Source organism: Neurospora tetraspora, assembly GCF_033439725.1.
Source record: "Neurospora tetraspora strain CBS 560.94 chromosome Unknown B0H65scaffold_8, whole genome shotgun sequence".
In the NCBI taxonomy this organism is placed as follows: Eukaryota; Fungi; Ascomycota; class Sordariomycetes; order Sordariales; family Sordariaceae; genus Neurospora; species Neurospora tetraspora.
In genome coordinates this window covers 2,174,620-2,191,585 of record NW_026944390.1, presented here as the reverse complement: position 1 = coordinate 2,191,585, position 16,966 = coordinate 2,174,620, and the positions used below count along the sequence as shown (strand labels likewise).

The 16,966-nt window shown below is 55.0% G+C and overlaps 4 protein-coding genes across 4 annotated transcripts; 1 reads left to right on the top strand and 3 right to left on the bottom strand.

The window, feature by feature from the left end:
- Nucleotides 1–400: 400 nt before the first annotated feature.
- B0H65DRAFT_552864 (uncharacterized protein) lies at nucleotides 401–4,923 on the bottom strand (the record flags this gene model as incomplete). Its single annotated transcript, XM_062829924.1, has 5 exons — nucleotides 401–464; nucleotides 521–625; nucleotides 752–1,509; nucleotides 2,049–2,767; nucleotides 2,823–4,923. The coding sequence occupies 5 exons, from the start codon at nucleotides 4,921–4,923 to the stop codon at nucleotides 401–403; spliced, it is 3,747 nt and encodes a 1,248-aa protein (XP_062677850.1).
- A 1,194-nt stretch (nucleotides 4,924–6,117) lies between these two features.
- On the bottom strand, nucleotides 6,118–9,302 carry B0H65DRAFT_321774 (Spc98 family-domain-containing protein). The gene is made up of 3 exons (XM_062823416.1): nucleotides 9,272–9,302; nucleotides 6,678–9,135; nucleotides 6,118–6,622 (listed from the first exon to the last, which is right to left on the bottom strand). The coding sequence occupies exons 2-3, from the start codon at nucleotides 8,922–8,924 to the stop codon at nucleotides 6,182–6,184; spliced, it is 2,688 nt and encodes an 895-aa protein (XP_062677849.1). The 5' UTR covers nucleotides 8,925–9,135; nucleotides 9,272–9,302; the 3' UTR covers nucleotides 6,118–6,181.
- Nucleotides 9,303–9,726: 424 nt separating this feature from the next.
- On the top strand, nucleotides 9,727–10,723 carry B0H65DRAFT_512241 (nucleophile aminohydrolase; the record flags this gene model as incomplete). The annotated part of the gene is made up of 3 exons (XM_062828556.1): nucleotides 9,727–9,761; nucleotides 9,958–10,483; nucleotides 10,550–10,723. 3 exons carry the CDS (start codon nucleotides 9,727–9,729, stop codon nucleotides 10,721–10,723), a joined length of 735 nt encoding a protein of 244 aa, XP_062677848.1.
- Nucleotides 10,724–11,387: 664 nt separating this feature from the next.
- Nucleotides 11,388–14,756, bottom strand: B0H65DRAFT_552861 (fungal transcriptional regulatory-like protein; the record flags this gene model as incomplete). Its single annotated transcript, XM_062829923.1, has 5 exons — nucleotides 11,388–11,747; nucleotides 11,908–12,715; nucleotides 12,770–12,832; nucleotides 12,888–14,490; nucleotides 14,561–14,756. 5 exons carry the CDS (start codon nucleotides 14,754–14,756, stop codon nucleotides 11,388–11,390), a joined length of 3,030 nt encoding a protein of 1,009 aa, XP_062677847.1.
- Nucleotides 14,757–16,966: the final 2,210 nt, after the last annotated feature.

Below are 16,966 nucleotides of genomic sequence, written 5' to 3'. Positions count from 1 at the left end.
CAATAATCCCTTTCTTGTTAAGACGCCCTTAGAGGTTTGCTTCATGTAGTCGAAGACTGTTGTGTAAATTGGTGATGGATCCACTCGGTGATATAGCATCCTCAGCTATGCCACTTACACCACACCCACCTTGACACTATGTCGCCCAACAAAGACGTTGTTACTTCTTTTCACATACTGTTCAAACGTGAAGCTGATGATGCAAATCCCACAACACCGTGGAGAGGGCACATTCATTTCCGCCTGCCAAAGTCTATGATTATATACATCTCCTGGCCTGTTATTGGTACAACTGGCTGGGAATGCCCTCCCTCCCCTTCCCCACAACGCTCATAAAGCAACTGGCCATCTTAGCCGGTGTGGTCCTGTGTTCCCATTCTCTATGTCTGTCGATATTTCTTTACTCTTTGCGCTCAAAGTAAGTCCATTGACCCTCTGGCGCCTCCTCCTCAAGAGCTTCCCAACTGTGACGGGTTAGCCCACCTGACCAACGATATGATGCTCAAAAGATAAGACTTACGGTCTGGCCTTTGCCATGACATCCACGAGCTTGAGTTCGCCCTCGGCAACCTGAACAACCTCCTCAATCAGGCCAGAACCAATCCTGGCCTCCATCTCAGCGATCCTGTACGAAAATCAGATGTCAGCATATTTCTCCCCATCTTCAGCACCCATGTGGAGAGCTGCAACAGCGGGACAGAGACAGGGATCAGGGCCATAGATGCCCTATCCACAAGGGAAGAACACCCACTGTTCAGCGCTCAACGGCGGCTCCGACTCCCACTCCACGGGGCTCTTCTCCTCAACAACACCGCCCAGCTTGATACCGATTTCCCTGAGACCCTCGCGATACGCAGCCGGGTCCGAGTCCTTGTTCTCATACAGCTTCTTCAGCTTCTCATTGTCTTCCAGCGATACCGTCCCCACGGAATCCTCGCCAGTCTGAACCCAGGAAAAGTGCGGATCCAGGACCGCACCATCCCACTCGACGTCGCGCCAGTCCCGCGGGGTCTCCATCTGGCGGATGAAGTAAACGCGGCCGTCGGGCCCTTCAGCTAGGCGCGCATGCTGGCCGTCGAACTGGCGGGCCGTGAGGTCGCCCTTGTGCTTCTCGAGCAGCTTGCGGGCGCGCTCCTGCCAGGCTTCGTAGCCCTCGGGCACGTACTGCTCGACGATGGCGAGGCGGTGCTTGGTCAGGGCCTCGGCGGACTGGCGGTACAGCGAGTGCTCGGGGATCTGCTTGAGCTTGTCGAGGGTGTGGTTGTAGAGGTACAGCAGGGCGGAGCGTGGCGACGGGTGGGTGCCGAGCCCCGTGAGGCCGGTCGGAGAGCCGGGCTTGAGGAAGCGGGCGGACGGGCGGACGGTACCCGTCGCGGTCGCGAGCAATCGGAGTGCCGCGCGCATGGTTCCGATCGTGATGTTGACTGACTCGGGTCCGGTGGGGTGGATGTGGGTTGTCGAGGGGACGAGGCTCCAGAGAGTCCAGAAGGTGGACCGGGATGCCAGCGCCTGGCATTGATGGACGTCAGAGCTCCGGCACAGTGCAGTGATTGAGCGGCTCACATGATGCGGCACGTGCTTGGGAGCTCCCCGCTCGTTTCCTCATTGGCCAATTCCCCTCTAAAGCTTTCGGAGTTCGGACAGGGTAGCTTACGCCTGTTCAACGTACATGGAGCTGCGTTTTCAAACGTCTTGTCAGCTATCACTCCGCGGAGATGTCTTCCCCAGATCACTACACCATTTCAACTTCATGATGCGGCTCACAACACTTCTCACGATGAACACAAAACTGCATCTGAAAGTTCTCCTTTCATTGCCACGCTACACTTACAGAATTCTAACTAGAAAATCAACACATGCTCATCCTTCCACCCCAATCCCTTCAACACCTCCTGAACCATCGCCTGCATTCCCTCTGGTCCACAAAGCAACACCATCGTTTCGCCCCTCCCATCCTGCCCTCCAACCTCTTTTTTCAGCATACTTCTATCCAACCGCCCCCTCAACCCCTTCCACTCCTCGCTCGGTCTACTCAAAGTATAACTCACCTGGCACCTCCCCTCCGGCCTCGCTCCCTCCACCATCTTATCCAACTCCCTCCTCAGCAAAATATCCCCCTCCACTCTATTCCCATCCAGCACCAAACACTCCGTCCCATCTTGATCATCCCCTGCAACAGCCCTCAAGACCTGGTATATAGGTGTCACACCCGACCCAGCACAAATCATCACGAACCTCTTGACTTTCCTCTCCCGTCCGTTGACGGAGCAGACGCCCTGTCCTTGGTAAACAAACTTACCCACTGGTCCTTTGAACTCGACTGCTTTGCCCAGTGGTAAAGCATCGAGAGCTTGCGTCATCTGTCCTCCTTTGATGTCTTCTTCAGGAGAGGCGTAGTAAATCTTTACCAGCACACGAAGAGTTCCGCGCTCCGAAGTACCGTCCGAGATGGGTGTGTAGGCCCTGATAATGGACTCGGTGGGTTTGGAAGGGTCAGGAAGTCGCATCATCAGGTGTTGGCCGACGGGGAGGCCAATGGATTGGGCAGGGTGGGAGAGAGTGAAGTGGAAGATTTTGGTGTCGGGGGAGATGGAATCTTTGGAGGTGAGGGTGGCACTGTTCCATGTCTTGGACTGGAGGAAGATGGGGCGGTTGGGATTGCTGAGGGTTGGGTCGGAGGTGGAGGAGGATTTGAGAGCCGCGAGGGCGGAGGGAGTGAGAGTGCCGATGTGGTAGGTTGGCATCATTGCTTTGGCGTTTTCGCTGTCTGAAAGGGGTCAGTCAGGATGGGTTCATGGTGGGGGACCGGGAGGTGGACTTACGAATGGCTAGGAACTCGTCTGTTACGTCCTGTCCAGCAGCACCGGTGATGGAGGCCGCACCACCTGGGTGACCCTCGAGGAACGGTGTGCCGTCATAAACTTGGCCGTTCACGACGAACCAGGGCTCTTCCTCACCTTCGTGCTCACGGAGCTCTTCGAGGGTGATTAGTCGAGTGACTTTGTCATCCACCATGCAGATCTCCCTAACAGCTTCTTTCTCGACGACGGCCTCCTCAGCCCCGGGAATCTTCTCGCCCCAAAAGCCATTGGCAAGATTCCCTCCCTCCTTCTTGACTCGCTCCATCCAACCACCCGAATTCAGCGTCGGTTGAGTGGGATGCTCGAATCGCAAGGTATCACCCTCATGATGAATGACCACCCGATACCAAGGGTTATTCATCATCCCCAACACACTCCAATACATCTCCTTCGGCTGTAGCGCCAAAGACTCGTCCATCGCTCGGATGCACAAATCCTTTGCCTCGCGCACCTCAGAAAGAGGAATCGCCAAATCCCAGAAACACCAACAAAAGCAACTCTCCCTCCACGACACATCCAACCTCCCCCCAAACAACTCCTCCCCATCCTGCGCTTCCCGATACCGATCCTCCGGATACTCGATCTCCGCAAGCCTCCAGCTCTTCCCCTGATCAAGCGTCACCTCCAACCTCGTCACCCTCCTCCCTCCTCCCGCATAAGCATACCCCCTCAACTTATACGCCCCCCCTTCTTCTCTCCCTCTTAGCGACACAACCTCCCCATGCCCCGGCTCACAAACCACACTATTAACATTCAAATCATAAATCGCATACCTCTCATCCCTCCACACCCCTTCCATCTCCCTCGTCTTCTCCCCACTCTCCTCCGGCCCCACCGTCGCCGGCAACACCCTATTATCAAAAACATGATACCAATTCTCGCTCGGCCCCCTTGTAACCACAATCCTCTTCAACCACTTCACGCTCCGCCCGCCAATCTGCCCCGGCACCACCACCCTCACCGGCCGTCCATGATCCGGATGCAACTCCTCTCCGTTCATCTTATGCGCCACCATGATGCCCTTGTGCGGATCCATCGCCCACGCGAGTTTGACCGACGTCCCATACACCCCGTTCGGCAGCTGATCGGCGCCCTCAAAGCAGACATATTTCGCCCCCCTTTTTGTCAAGGGCTTGGCCCTAGCTAAGATATCAGCTAGCGAAACACCCGTCCACAAAGCGGTCGACAGCCCCGCCGCCCCCCACGAGAACCCCTTGGACTTCCGAACCATATTCTGTTCCTTCCTCCTATTCCCCGCGCACACCAACGTCACCGGATACGTGACATTTTCCCACTGCTCTTCACTCATCAATTCCCTCACGCTTATTTTCAGCGGATTCTCGACAAGTCCCTCAACGGTGAACTCCCAGTCCAGCAGCAAATCCTCTTCTGCCTCTGCCCTTCCCCCAGCAGCAGCAGCAGCAGCAGGCGATGGACCAGAAACAACAGAAGCAGGAACGGCCCCGTGATTCCGCACATAATGTAAATTCTGCGGCGTCAAAAACCCGTGCTCGAAAAGGGTGGATAGCGGTGGTTCGACGTTGAACGGGTGGGTGCCTGTTAGCCGGATGAGGCGCGGGTCGCGCGGGATGAGGTGGTCGGGGGTTTTGAGGTCGGTGGGGAGGATGGTGGTTAGCGGGGTGGAGGGTGGGGGGAGGGGGTATGATTTGGAGGTAAGTGGTGAGGATGACTTGGAGGTTATAGGGGAGGGCGGGCAGGAGGTGGTGTCTTGGGAAACTGCTGTGTTGGCTTGGGAGGAGGATGAGGTGGTAATGGAGGCGTTGTCGGATTCTTCTGTGGTGTTGTTGTCAGAGGAGGAAGAGGAGGATGAGGAGGAGGAGAAGTCTGTTGTCGTGGGGCTGGCGGTGCGACTGGCGACCTCTTCGTCGATGTCAGACGGGTAGTCCGTGTCCGTCTTTGGTTTCTCTTGGACGACGCCATTTGGTAAATTGAGAGTCGACGGTATTGTTGTTGTTCTGGATTGCTGCTGTTGGTGTTTTGGTCCTCCGAGAGCTTCTTCATGCTCGGGAGCATAGGGATCGGAGCTGGCAACGTCCTCCATACCTAACGCTTGGTGCTCGCGAGGCGAGGTGTAAGTGATAAGCGAACCGATAAGAAGTGTTAACAGAAGCACAGAAGCAACGGCAAGAAGAGGACCTTAACTGATGCTTAAAGCAGGGCCGGCCCGGGGGACAAGGTGCAGTTCAAATATGAATATGCGATGTATGTATAACTGGCATGAGATGAGATGACCTTCTGAATGCAGATAACAGACCAGCTGCTAGCAGCATCGGTGATCAACATGACAGTATACATACATGCAAACGCCTCTCACTGGCGAAGGCGAATGTCATAACAGCCAAGGTAGGTAGTGGTGTTACGAACCTTAACCCTCTTCTTTTCCGAGGGTCACATCGGACCGTGATAGCAGCATTTGTTAGCTAGTGAACCTTGAACCTCCCGTCGTGTGTTTCGTGGTACAGTACCTGAACGTTATCTCGCCATGATAGGAGAGGAGGTCCGTTGGTTGGTAAGAATTTCACAAAATTGTGTTTTTTTCATAATCTTACTTCTTTCTGAAACTGGAACTGGAACTGGCGCAGAAAACCAAACATTACCGCTGCTGCCACGGAGAAGCAAGATTCTGGCAGCAGGGAGGTTCAGGTTTTGAGGCTCCGCGGATTTACCTCTTCCAAGCATGAGAGCTACTCGTCACCCTTGCTCACTACTAGTCACTGGAGATTTTGAATCCCTGACGAGTAGCTTCCTTATCTATGACTTCCCGGCTCTTAGGTTAGAATGTCATGGGTCTTGGCAAATCAGATGCTTGGGATGATAAGGTTGATAGATAGGCGCTCGGAGATCCATGAATCAAAGCCAACACGGCAAGAACAGAGAAAACGCCCCCTGGGCCCTGAACCCCCGCGTCGGTGACGGGCCGCGTGGGCAAATCCAAAAGAACGGGAACCATTCCGATATCCGGATAACCATTCAGCCGTCTGCAGTTCGATAATCTGGAGGGCGAAAAGAACATCTCCGGATCATTCAGATCGAACTCCAGTTGGGATGAAACATGAAACATGAACGCACACTGACAACTTCCCGTTTCAATCGCTCGCTTCTCATTCTCATTCAATTCATTCGCAAAGTCATTAACACACTGTCGAGCAAAAATGCTTCCTCTGAATTATAATCTCTTTTGCTTGCTCATGGGTGGTGGTATCACGATAATAATGCCCCTTTCCTTTCTTCCTCCCCACCTCTCTCACCCCCGTCCGTCATCATAGTCCTTCCTACACCATATCTATTCCCAGGCATCATCATGACCCCCCACCATGCCCCTCCTCCTCACTCCTCAACCCAGCATACTCGGTCCCCTGATTAGCCGTGCTCAAGCGCGCACAAAGACTCAACAACACCACCGTCTCCGTCGCCGCATAGTGATTCAGCGCGTCCAGCAGGATCTGCAGGTGTCGACTAAAGTTGCTTTCCCACTTGCGTATCACATCGAAGAGCTCGTTCATCCTCGTCTCTGGGTTTTTGTCGTTTTCCATGTTTGTGTCTCCGTCTTTTGATGTTGATGACGATTGCTGTTGCTGTCGTTGTCCCCGGATAACGAGGAATTGTCGCCATTGGTCGTCCGTCATGTTGGGTGGTTTGGTGTTGCCTGTTAGGTCTGGATCCGACTTTTCGAGCTCCCGTGAGAGCCAGTTGGTGTAGGTGGCGAAGATGGAGCAAGTTTGCATTAGTTTGGAGTGGATCTGGGGGTTGTTAGTCTTGGGTAATGAATGAACTGGAGGGATGGGAAAGACATACCCTTAACAACTTGCTGTTCGTTAACATGCACTCCTTCAAGCAAGTGTCCAAGAAATCCACATGTTCCTGCATCAGCCCATCGACGGTATGCGGCTTCTTGGAAGATGATGCCCTAGGCGTAGAGGTGCCGTCTTGTGTGGTCACACCAGCACAGTTGTTTTCGATCTCGCGCAGCGTGTTCATCAGCTTTTGCCAGTTCGGCTCGATTACCTCGGCAGTGCAAAAATAAAGCAGCTGCTGAACGAATACAAGCATACGAGCTCTTAGTGTCCATACCCTTCGCTTCCATATCTCCAACATGCGGTTGGATGAACGGTGTGTCCAAGCCGTGCCGCTTGCGTGGGTATACCACGTCACCGAGAGTTGGGTCTCGAGGTAACGTAGTGAGAGAAGGTAGCGGAACAAAGCCTGATAACGCCATATTGTCTTCCTGCTGATAACAAGAGACACCGGGAAGGGAACGGTATAGTCGAGTTGTAGGGAGGTGAATCCAGTGGCGTTTTTGTCGCCTTCCAGCGGTTGATTTGATGTGAGCTGAAGCGCCTCGCCCTGTTCGATACCAGTAATGTTGACGACACGCTGAAGTGACTTGAGCAGCGTGATTTCGTTCATCTCCACCTTGACATCCTCTTTGAACTTGTCAAGACAGACTATGCTTCCCGGTTGTCGTAGGACCAAATCGAGCAGAGACTGTAGCTTGCCAGTGTTCACCACCTTGACGGGCTTTCGTAGTTCGGACGTTCCTAGTTCCAGGAAGTAGTTGAAATAATCCGATGGGTCAAGGAAAAAGTAGTGCTTCAACGATCTGAGTCTCGCCGGCAGCTCGTGTGTAGTCAGAAGCAACTGCATTAGCGATCCGTTCGCATGAGCGTAGGCGCTGCTGACGTTCTCCAGAAACCTATTGTCGTCAAACGAGTTTGGTACGTCTTGCATCTTGCGACTAACATCGACGCCTCCGCACTCTCGAACAACGTTCAGGTATTTACCAGCAAGCAAAACCTTGTCCTTGACGGCCTCCAGCTGAGGTGGCACGTCGTGATCTCGGATCGTATATCGCCTCTCCCAGTATTCGTCGGTATAATCCTGCTCTAATCGTTCCCTGCGGATACTCTTTTGTTCTTTGATCAGAAACTCGGAATGTGGGTCGTTGATGCTTCCATGGTGCAACCACTCGTTCAACATTGCCATGTATGGTCGGCTTGCGTCCCGTAACAGCGTTGTGAGCAAAACCCGTGCGGACGGATCTCCAGATAGCGACTCCAGTCTCTTGGTTATCAGGCCCAATACCACACCTCCCTTGCATATCTTCTTTCCCGTCATGTTCCCCGGCACAAGATCGCCGCCATCTCTCAACTGCTCGATAATGTGATCGAAGTCGTCGTCGGAACTATCGCTCGATTCATCCGTATCGTCGTCCAGAAGCGCATTCCGCTTTAGTAGCTCTAACGCCAGCCCATACATTTGAGCCATCAGATGGCTGCTAGGAAGGATGTGGACGTGGAGCTGTTGTAATGTGAAGTTTTTGTCATTGAGAAACTGTGTTTCCAGCTGGACAACCATGACCAGATACTCCTGCAAATATCTCCGTATCGAGGCGCACAAGGCGTGGTTGACGGCGCCAAATTCTTCACGACTCTGGACATCGACAAACGTCTCAAGCGCCGTGTAGTGGGAAGCCATGCGCAGCATGGATTGTGTAAGGTCCAGCAAGCTGGGATCCAGCCCAGATAGGATGCGCCATTGTGGCCCAGACAAGCGGTCTCGTTCCTCGTAGGGATTATAGCCTTTTGCAAATCGGATGTACTGTCCCTCAAAGCCCATAAACACGAAGAGCAGGTCCTCGATGATCGCAGCCTCTTGCGCATTGAGAGAGAGCTCCGCCAGAGGTCGCGGCTGTAGTGCCTGAGGTGCGGACGAAGCAACTGGCGGTATCGAGACTCGCGAAGCTAAAGGGGCTGAAGTGTGAGGCAGTAGGGATGCGGCGGGTACCCAAGGGGCTGGTGGTGGTTGTTCAGCAGCGCGGCTGTCTCCTCTTGTGGCCCTCGACTCGACATTCCGCGATCTGGACTTGAGGTTGTCGCTACCAGCGCTGAGGGGGTCGGCGTTTCTGCCGGATCGAGCCATGGTAGGTTCGCGTGTTGTCACCTGGACATTGGTTGGGCGGCGCTCATTGACGAGGGTTCTGCTGGTGGGACGTGTCCTCTGTGACGTGGATTGGGTCGGAGCCAAGGTTGCTGATGATCCCATTGCGGAGGTCAACCTGGCGGCGCTGCGGTCGGGGAAGCGGGAGATGGTTATCGATATGTTTGGCGGCTCGTGGCCATGTACAACCTCGCGCGTCCTATCGTGGGTGGCTGGACTTGGTCTGGGGTCGGGCGTGTCGGGCCTGGGTTTGGTGAAGGTTGACGGTCTGAGACCCGGTGATTATGCCCCTTTCTAAGGGTACATTATCTGGAGACTTGAGCTTGTCAGCCTTGAGATGGTCGAATGTGATGGTGTAGCGGTCGTCGGGAATCTGCCGGGCAACAACAGGGTTGTCCTGCAAGGAGACGCTTCTGGAGACGGATTGTTCGATTTGGAAATGGAGGGATTACGAGCAATAGTGCCGGCGGAAGACGCTTCAAGTGACGCGACAAGCAACAATTGGACGCGTTATCAGAGGGAGGATCCGTCACAGCCCAGGAGGGTAGAGAGGGGCACCCGCCTGAGGGGAGTGCTGGGGAAGGTACGTACCTTCAAGTACCTTTTGGGACAGGCTGCAGGGGATTGGCCGCCTGGCAGAGGAGCTTCGTCGGCCTGTCGTGCCTGGAGCTTCCATCCACTGCCTGACGTCGGTCCCAGTTCTCCATTCAAACCATCACGGCATCTCTCCCCAAACAAACAACCACTCACATCACCAGTCCTCGGCTTTGAGACCCTCGACGGCAATACCATCTTCTCGACCGTCACCAACCAAGCCCGGCGCATAACCAGCAAATCCAGGCTCAACTCCCGACAGCAACACATCCCGGTCCCCTCCCCCACTCGAGCTCCCCCCAACACCGTCAAGATGTTCATGGCAAGGTCTGAATACGGTACGTCTCTGTTATATGCGATATTCGTTTGTCATTGCAAGCTTGGAGTGATGCCACTCGAGTGGACAAGCTACACCAGGCATCATGGACTGACGGCTAACATACTTGCGCGCATCCAGATCGGGGTATTAAGTAAGTGACAAGACGAACGACGAGCACATCCGAACATTCATCCACCTCCAACCAGACTAACACCATACCCACAGCACCTTCTCCCCCGAAGGCCGCCTCTTCCAAGTCGAGTACTCCCTCGAGGCCATCAAGCTCGGCTCAACCGCCATCGGCGTCGCCACCAGCGAGGGCGTGATCCTGGGCGTCGAGAAGCGCGTGACCTCGACTTTGCTCGAAACCTCGTCAGTCGAGAAGATCGTCGAGATCGACCGCCACATCGGGTGCGCCATGTCGGGCCTTCAAGCCGACGCGCGCTCCATGATTGAGCACGCCCGCGTCGAGTGCCAGAGCCACGCCTTCAACTACAACGAGAAGCTGCGGGTCGAGAGCTGCACGCAGGCCATTTGTGATTTGGCCCTGCGCTTCGGGGAGAGCGCCGACGGCGAGGAGAGCATCATGTCCCGCCCCTTTGGTGTGGCGCTGCTGATTGCGGGGTACGATGAGGACGGTCCGAGTCTGTACCATGCTGAGCCGTCGGGAACGTTTTATCGCTATGATGCGAAGGCGATTGGCAGTGGTAGCGAGGGCGCGCAGGCCGAGTTGCAGAATGAGTATCACAAGGTGGGTTGCCCAGCATGTTCGGGACCGTATCAGGGATTTATTGCTAACAGCGTTTTTCTTGTGCAGTCCCTCACCATCGAAGACGCCGAGACACTCGTCCTCAAGACGCTCAAGCAGGTCATGGAGGAGAAGCTCGACGCCAAGAACGTGCAGCTGGCGAGCGTCACCAAGGACAAGGGCTTCAGGATATACACAGACGAGGAGATGGCCGCTGTTGTTGCGCGGTTGCCCGCCAACTAAAGAAGCATGTCATGTTGATTGTTGAAGGGAGTGGAAACTAAAGCATAGCTGGTGATAGCAGGCGAACGGATGGAAAGCAGCATCTCCCGGTTTTGATGGGGGGGAACTGTCTAATGAATCGAATCCAACTGATGTTTATCAAGTACTCTCCGGGGGTTTGGTAGCCTATGCGAATTTCCAAGCACAAGTTGCAAGCACATGGTTGCGATATTGCAATGGACATAGCTGTGAAAGCAACGGCCTAAAAAAGTCGGTCGGCAGGCACACCATTCATTCCACACACCATCTTCCTGGGTTCCGTTCACCCTCTTAAGCAGTACATCTGATACAGTACATTTTCCCCACAAGTCATCCCATCATGACCATGACTTCGTCCGTTACCCGCTTGTTGAAGTCCGTTCACTCGTGTTTCCCAGCCCGCCCTCAACTCCCGAATTATTCAAGTCCCGTATTACCCCGTACCCTCAATCCCATCCCAAGCCAAGCCAAGCCACGCCCATCCATTCATCCCCTTTCCCTGCCCAAAATATTTCTCTTCCCCAACCCTATCCAACTTCATTTCCCAACCCGTTCCCGTCTTCCCCCTTCCAAATCTTCCCCCCTCCTCCCCAGCCAAATCAACCAACCACCTCCCCCCGCTGCCCCCTCACTCACTCCCCCTCACTCACTCCCCCTCACTCAACTCCAACCGATCCAAATCCTGTTCCACCGTCAACAGTCCCAGCGCAAAATGCGCATGCTCCGTCCTCGCCAACACAAGCCTATTATTCTCTCCAGCCTGCTGCTGCTCCATTCTAATCTTCTTATCGATTCTTCGCGGCCTCATCCACACGGGTAAACTCGCAGGGAAAATCTTGTCGAGCTCGGGCGGGCGTCGATAGGGGGGGCCCCGACCCATCTCTGCGGCTTTCATCCAGCCGGATTCGCAACCGTCGGCGATTTGGCGGGCGGATTGCCAGCCCGTTAGGCGGGTGATGTCGTGCAGGCGGGAGATTAGCCAGTGGCGTTGGGGGGGGGATTGGAACTGTTGGTTGGCCGAAGGGTGTTAGTTGGGCTGGAGGGGTGGAAGGGGTGGAAGGGGGAAGAGAGGTCGGAGGAACAAGAAGGGGGAAAGGGAGGAGGAACAAGAAGGGGGAAAGGGAAAGGGAAAGGGGAACCTTAGAAAGGAAAGGGGGACAACAAACCTGAACACCAGCAACAAACAAACAAAACCCACTCTCAATAAACGCCGCGCCCACCAACGTAGACACGGCACTAACATGCGACGTATCCTCATGCAACCCCGCCGCGATCCTCGCAACCGTATACGCCCACGGCGCCGTCTGCCCCGCGCTCATGCCAGCGGCAATCACCGCCACCGGCGGCATTGCCGGGTGCGCCCGCTGCAGCGCTATCAAGCCCATGTAATAGTTCATCCAGATCCCTGCTATCGAATACGTCCTGTACATCAGTGCGGGCCCAAACGGCGTCATTTCCGGCGTGGCTAGATCGGGACCCATGGGCTCGAAGTCCGGGCCGAGGCGGGACTTGAAGAGCTCGAAGGCGGAACGGATCTCTTCCCATTCGCGGAAGGCGGCGAGCGTGGCCGTGTCGTAGTCCATGTCGTCGGTTGAGTCGGTGTCGGGGGTTTGGTCGCGCGGGGGGGAGAAGCCTCGGGGTGGAACGAATGTGCCTTTGGTGGGCATGAGGCCGGCGAAGAGAGGGGGGGGTTGGCCGCGTCCGCCGGAGGAGGAGGAGGAGGGTTGGCCGCGGGGTGGACCGCCGGGGCCGCCGTGGCTGGGAGGAGGACCTTGGCCGGGGGGCATTTGACCTGCCCCTCGTGGTGGTGGTCCTCCGTGGCCGGGCGGGCCTTGTCCTGGTGGTCCTTGGCCTCGTCCGGCGCTGCCGGGAGGGCCGCCGGCTCGGCGCGCTTTTCGCTTGCGGACTAGGTCTCGGGAGGCGAAGTTGGCTACGCGGCCGAGAAGGAGCATTAGGTGGTCGAAGGTGCCGTAACTGAGAGATGGTTAGCATTGACACTGTGAAATAACGGGTAGGGGCTCGACTTACATGGCATCCATCCTCCCGCATTCTCCTCTCGGCGCACACTCAGCCCACTGGTCAAACGGCATACTGTTCATCCTCGTCAGCAAGTTTGTCAACTCCTTTCGGCACGCCAAAAACTCACAATAACCTCGTCCCACCCAAAATACTCTGATAAACATCCTGCTTGCAGTACCACCAATACAGATCCCTCAGCTGCTGATAAGTCTCAATATCCTTCTCCGTATACGGTCTCTTCTTGCTCGCCACCTCCGGATCATCGTAAGTGACCTTCCTGCCCATCAGCTGACTGATCAGCTCCGTATCGACCTCGTACAGAGTGAGATCAGGATCGAGAGGCGCAGTAGGGTCCATCCAAGGCGGTCCGACAAACCCGGCTTGTCGTCGTTCTCGTTGATGGGCAAAAATCTCCTTGGTCATTTTCAAGAAGGGGATCTCCTTCATGACGGCTCGCGCCCCCCACATGTGTCGGCACCACTTGTCGTGGTCCGAGTTCCAGACTTCGTAGAAGCCAAGCAGGAGCGTGGCTGCGAGCGTGGCGGGTTGCGTGCGCCGGCTGGGGCTTTGGTAGTTTCGGGCGATCCGGCGCAGACTGAGGTGGTAGTGCTTCATGGCTGCTGTGGCGGGGACTCGGGCCATGTTGGCTATTTGCAGACCGGCTAGGGCGAGAATGGCTTGCATCAAAGCGGGATGGTTGAAGGCCATGATGGGGAATGTGTAGGTCCAGATGTGTTGCCTAGTCTTGGGCACTGGTTGGCCCTGGAACATGGGTGTAGGATCGAACGGGTGTCTTTCAAAGAGGGACATGCTCTGCCCGGTGACGTTAACGAAATGCCAGAATACCGCGGCAGTCTGGAAGTCGTTCAGGGGCGAGCTCATGGAAGAAGGGATGTACGTTTGTAAGACGTTTAGCTCCGGGAACCCGGCAACGGTTCTCATCCGAACACCGTATGCGTCCGCGGGGGCTTCCAGCCGCCTGGCTACGTGGATACCGAGGTCATTAGACTCGAGATGCGCATCGTGGACATCCATGGGGATGTCGTCGTCTTCCGAGTCGGCCATGGACGCCTCATCGTCGGACTGCCAGTACATTCCCTCCTTGACGAAGCCATTGACGCCGAGCTGTAGTCCATCCTCTTCAAGGATACGGCGGTGTTGTTTAGGTGTTGGTGTCCAGGTGTGGCTGTAGTTGGATGGACCTGCCTCGATCACCTGGTTTGGGTCATAGTCATGTGTCGGAGACATCAACTGGAAGGTACTCTCGTGTGCATGTTGAGGGAGGTGGCCTGGCGGTGGTGGAGGACCAACTGGAGAGATGCTCTGGCTGGGACTAGGTAGTTGCCCATAGAAGGATGTTTGTAAAGCCGGACCTCCAGCTTGAGCGGCCAGAAAGGGGTCGTGTGCCTGGTGTTGTTGCGGCGCCGCAAAGGACATAGGCACCGTGCCCGTAAAGTCGACTTGCGGTGGCTTTGGAGCGATAGCAGCAAGTGGTCCTTGTTGTGCTGCTGCTTTGGCCTGAGTAGCCGTCAGAGGAACACCGATAGGTTGGTTTCGGTTCTGTTGATGATATACGGGATGCCCAAAGTGAGTAGGGCCATGGCCGTAAGATCCCAGAGGCTCCTTGAAAGTGAGTCGTTGGTTGTAGCCTTCACATTGCCTCTTGGATTTGGTGCAGTTGTTACAGATCGGCTTGGCTTCGTCACATTTGATGCGTCGCTTTCGACAAGCTGCGGCGTGTCAGCAATCATAAGCAGCAGCGGCTTGGGGTACGTATTGCAGCCTCGGGATATCACGTACTGAGACAACCAGTCTTTGTTCTCTTCCTAACTGAAGCCTTCTTTTGGGGATTCTCTTGGTTACCCGCTGCCGCCGTGCCGGTACCGGCACTTGCAGAAGCGCCAGTGCCCGCGTTGGCTTCGGATGAAGATGCTGGCGGCTTTGTTTCCGGAGAGGAGAATTCCTCTGGAGAACCTCCAGCCCCGGTGGAATCCATGGTAAAGCTTCGTAAATGGGTGTCGTATTCGAGTTGTCGGATGAAGGATTTCAGGAGGTTCCGACTCTTTCATGCTATGCTAAGAGAGCTTAAGAGTGAAAGAGCAACCTAGTCAAATAATACCATCGAGCAGACCACTCAAGATGGAGTGGCGGAGAAGTGGTGACAAGGCCAGGTGTAAAGGAATGTTGCTACGTCTCTCCGTCTCCGAAACACTGAGCCGAAAGTCCACCCAAGTCTAGATTGGCCGGCTGAGACAAAGTGACATGTGTAAGTGAGGGCGGCGAGTGGACAATAAATCTCCGCCTGCCGTGCAAACCGCCGAGCAGCCGGTGACAGCGAAGAAGGGACGGGGGAGATACCGCAACAACGTAGCTCGTCGAAGGTGCGTGGGTGAGACACCTGGTGTGACTTGTAACCCGCAATCCGGCACTCGGCCGCGAAGTGTTGCGGACAACAAAGACCCTTCCGTGAGGTATCCGGCACTGGAGGTTTAGTTGCCGGAGACTTTGGACCTTGGGAACAAGGTGAAGAATGAAGAGAGATGGGTAGGGTGCAAAAGTAGGCCGCAACCTCAGCTTTGCTTTTGCCGAGGTGTTAAAGACAGAAGAGAGCTTGACAGAGCTGAGGTATCTTAACCGCGAGCAGGTGCTGTTGGAAGGAGAGAGACTGAGTGACGAACGGGTAGGGCGGAGCTTGCCGTGATCTACATATAGCCCGATCTAGGACCAGCAGAGCTCTATGCAATGATCTCCAAGATGGTTTATATTGGCTAGTAGATCATTGGGATAGGTGTCTGGAGCTGTGACTAGTTGGGGCAACTACTCAGCACTCTTGTATGGATAAAGATGTACACTATAGGTGTGGAAGACGTGTAAAGGGGGCACGGAAAGAGAGTGGGAGGGGCGGAGAGGAACGGGACATTTGTCGATGATCCCTAGACTCTACCTCTCTTCAGATCGAGTGAGGCATAAGGGGACTATGGTGGGGGATGGCTCACTCTTTTCTAGAAGCTCTCTTGCAGTCCTTGACTAGCCTCCTCAGTCGTAGCGTAGCTGGCTGAGCACGGAAAAGCGTCGTGTGTTTGGGTATCAGGTTCTTGTACCGGTGGTGTAGAGGTCGAAAGACATGCACAAGAGACACACAAGTCCACAGAAGGGATAGTCAAACTGTGTTAGTGTAGCATCGGGCCACCTTCGGGAAGACGCCGTGGTGTGGTGGGTGTGGTGGTGTGCCTATGGTACGGATAGGAGTTGTGTGTATGCAGGACCACCACGTTCGTTAGCCTCTCTTTAGTCTTTTTTAAAAGAGGTCTTTAGATAGGTTATGATCGGGGACCCAAGACAACAATGGCGGTGGTGACGATGGCAGTCAAAAGTCAATGGCCATGGCCATGAATAGCAGCCTCTTCTTGCCATGTTGTCTACCAAACAGAGCATAGCTGATTCGTTAGGGAGTCTAGAAGGACGGAGTGCTGTGAAAAACACGAGGCACCCCGGCGATGAAGTGGACGATCCGCGGTCTCTGAGCCCAAAATGGGAGTGGGAATGGAACCTCGGAGCACCCACCAGCAGCAGGTGGAGATGTGAGAGGACAGAGGAGCCCGGGCCAAGTCCCCGGCCGGTGGGTACCTGAGCTTGGCAAAGGTGGGGTGCTGTAAAGTGTGCCTGTCCCGTCCTGCCTTTAACTGCTTGCATTCTTGATCGCTTCGGGTGCCACGTTCTGCAGCTTAAGTCACAAAGTGACAGACGGCAAGGACTTGTAGCTTACAAACTGCCTGACATTGAGAAGGATGGATCATGGACATGACAATCCAGAGTCCAGGGTGAGCCAAGGGTATTCGTATACCTCATCCATGGTCTCGGGCGTTGACTCATGATCCGTCTAAACCAATTCTAACCAAGCGAGTGCGAGAAAGCAAACATACCTTAAGATCGACCGGCGTCAATATGGAAGAAATACATCCATCTCCTCCAACCTTCTCCAAAGTCCAAACCTCCAAAACGCTCGAGGAAGGCCGAGTCAGTTCACACCGTGGTCTCAGCAGGCTGCTGTCCGTTGACAGCTAACGGATCGGGACAATAGACGACGGGATGTCATGCCGATACCAAAGAGTCGAAGACTGTGTGGCATGTTCCGCGTATAAAGAGTGATGAATACTGGAACATCCCGTATGTTTTGCTCTGAGATATCTCATAGCTCCATAGGTA

Bases quoted from the DNA above. Each gene is read 5' to 3' on its own strand.
- B0H65DRAFT_321774 (XM_062823416.1), bottom strand. From the start codon at position 8,924: ATGGGATCATCAGCAACCTTGGCTCCGACCCAATCCACGTCACAGAGG. The intron at 6,623-6,677 runs GTATGTCTTTCC...AACAACCCCCAG, and splicing joins CGAACAGCAAGTTGTTAAGG to ATCCACTCCAAACTAATGCA.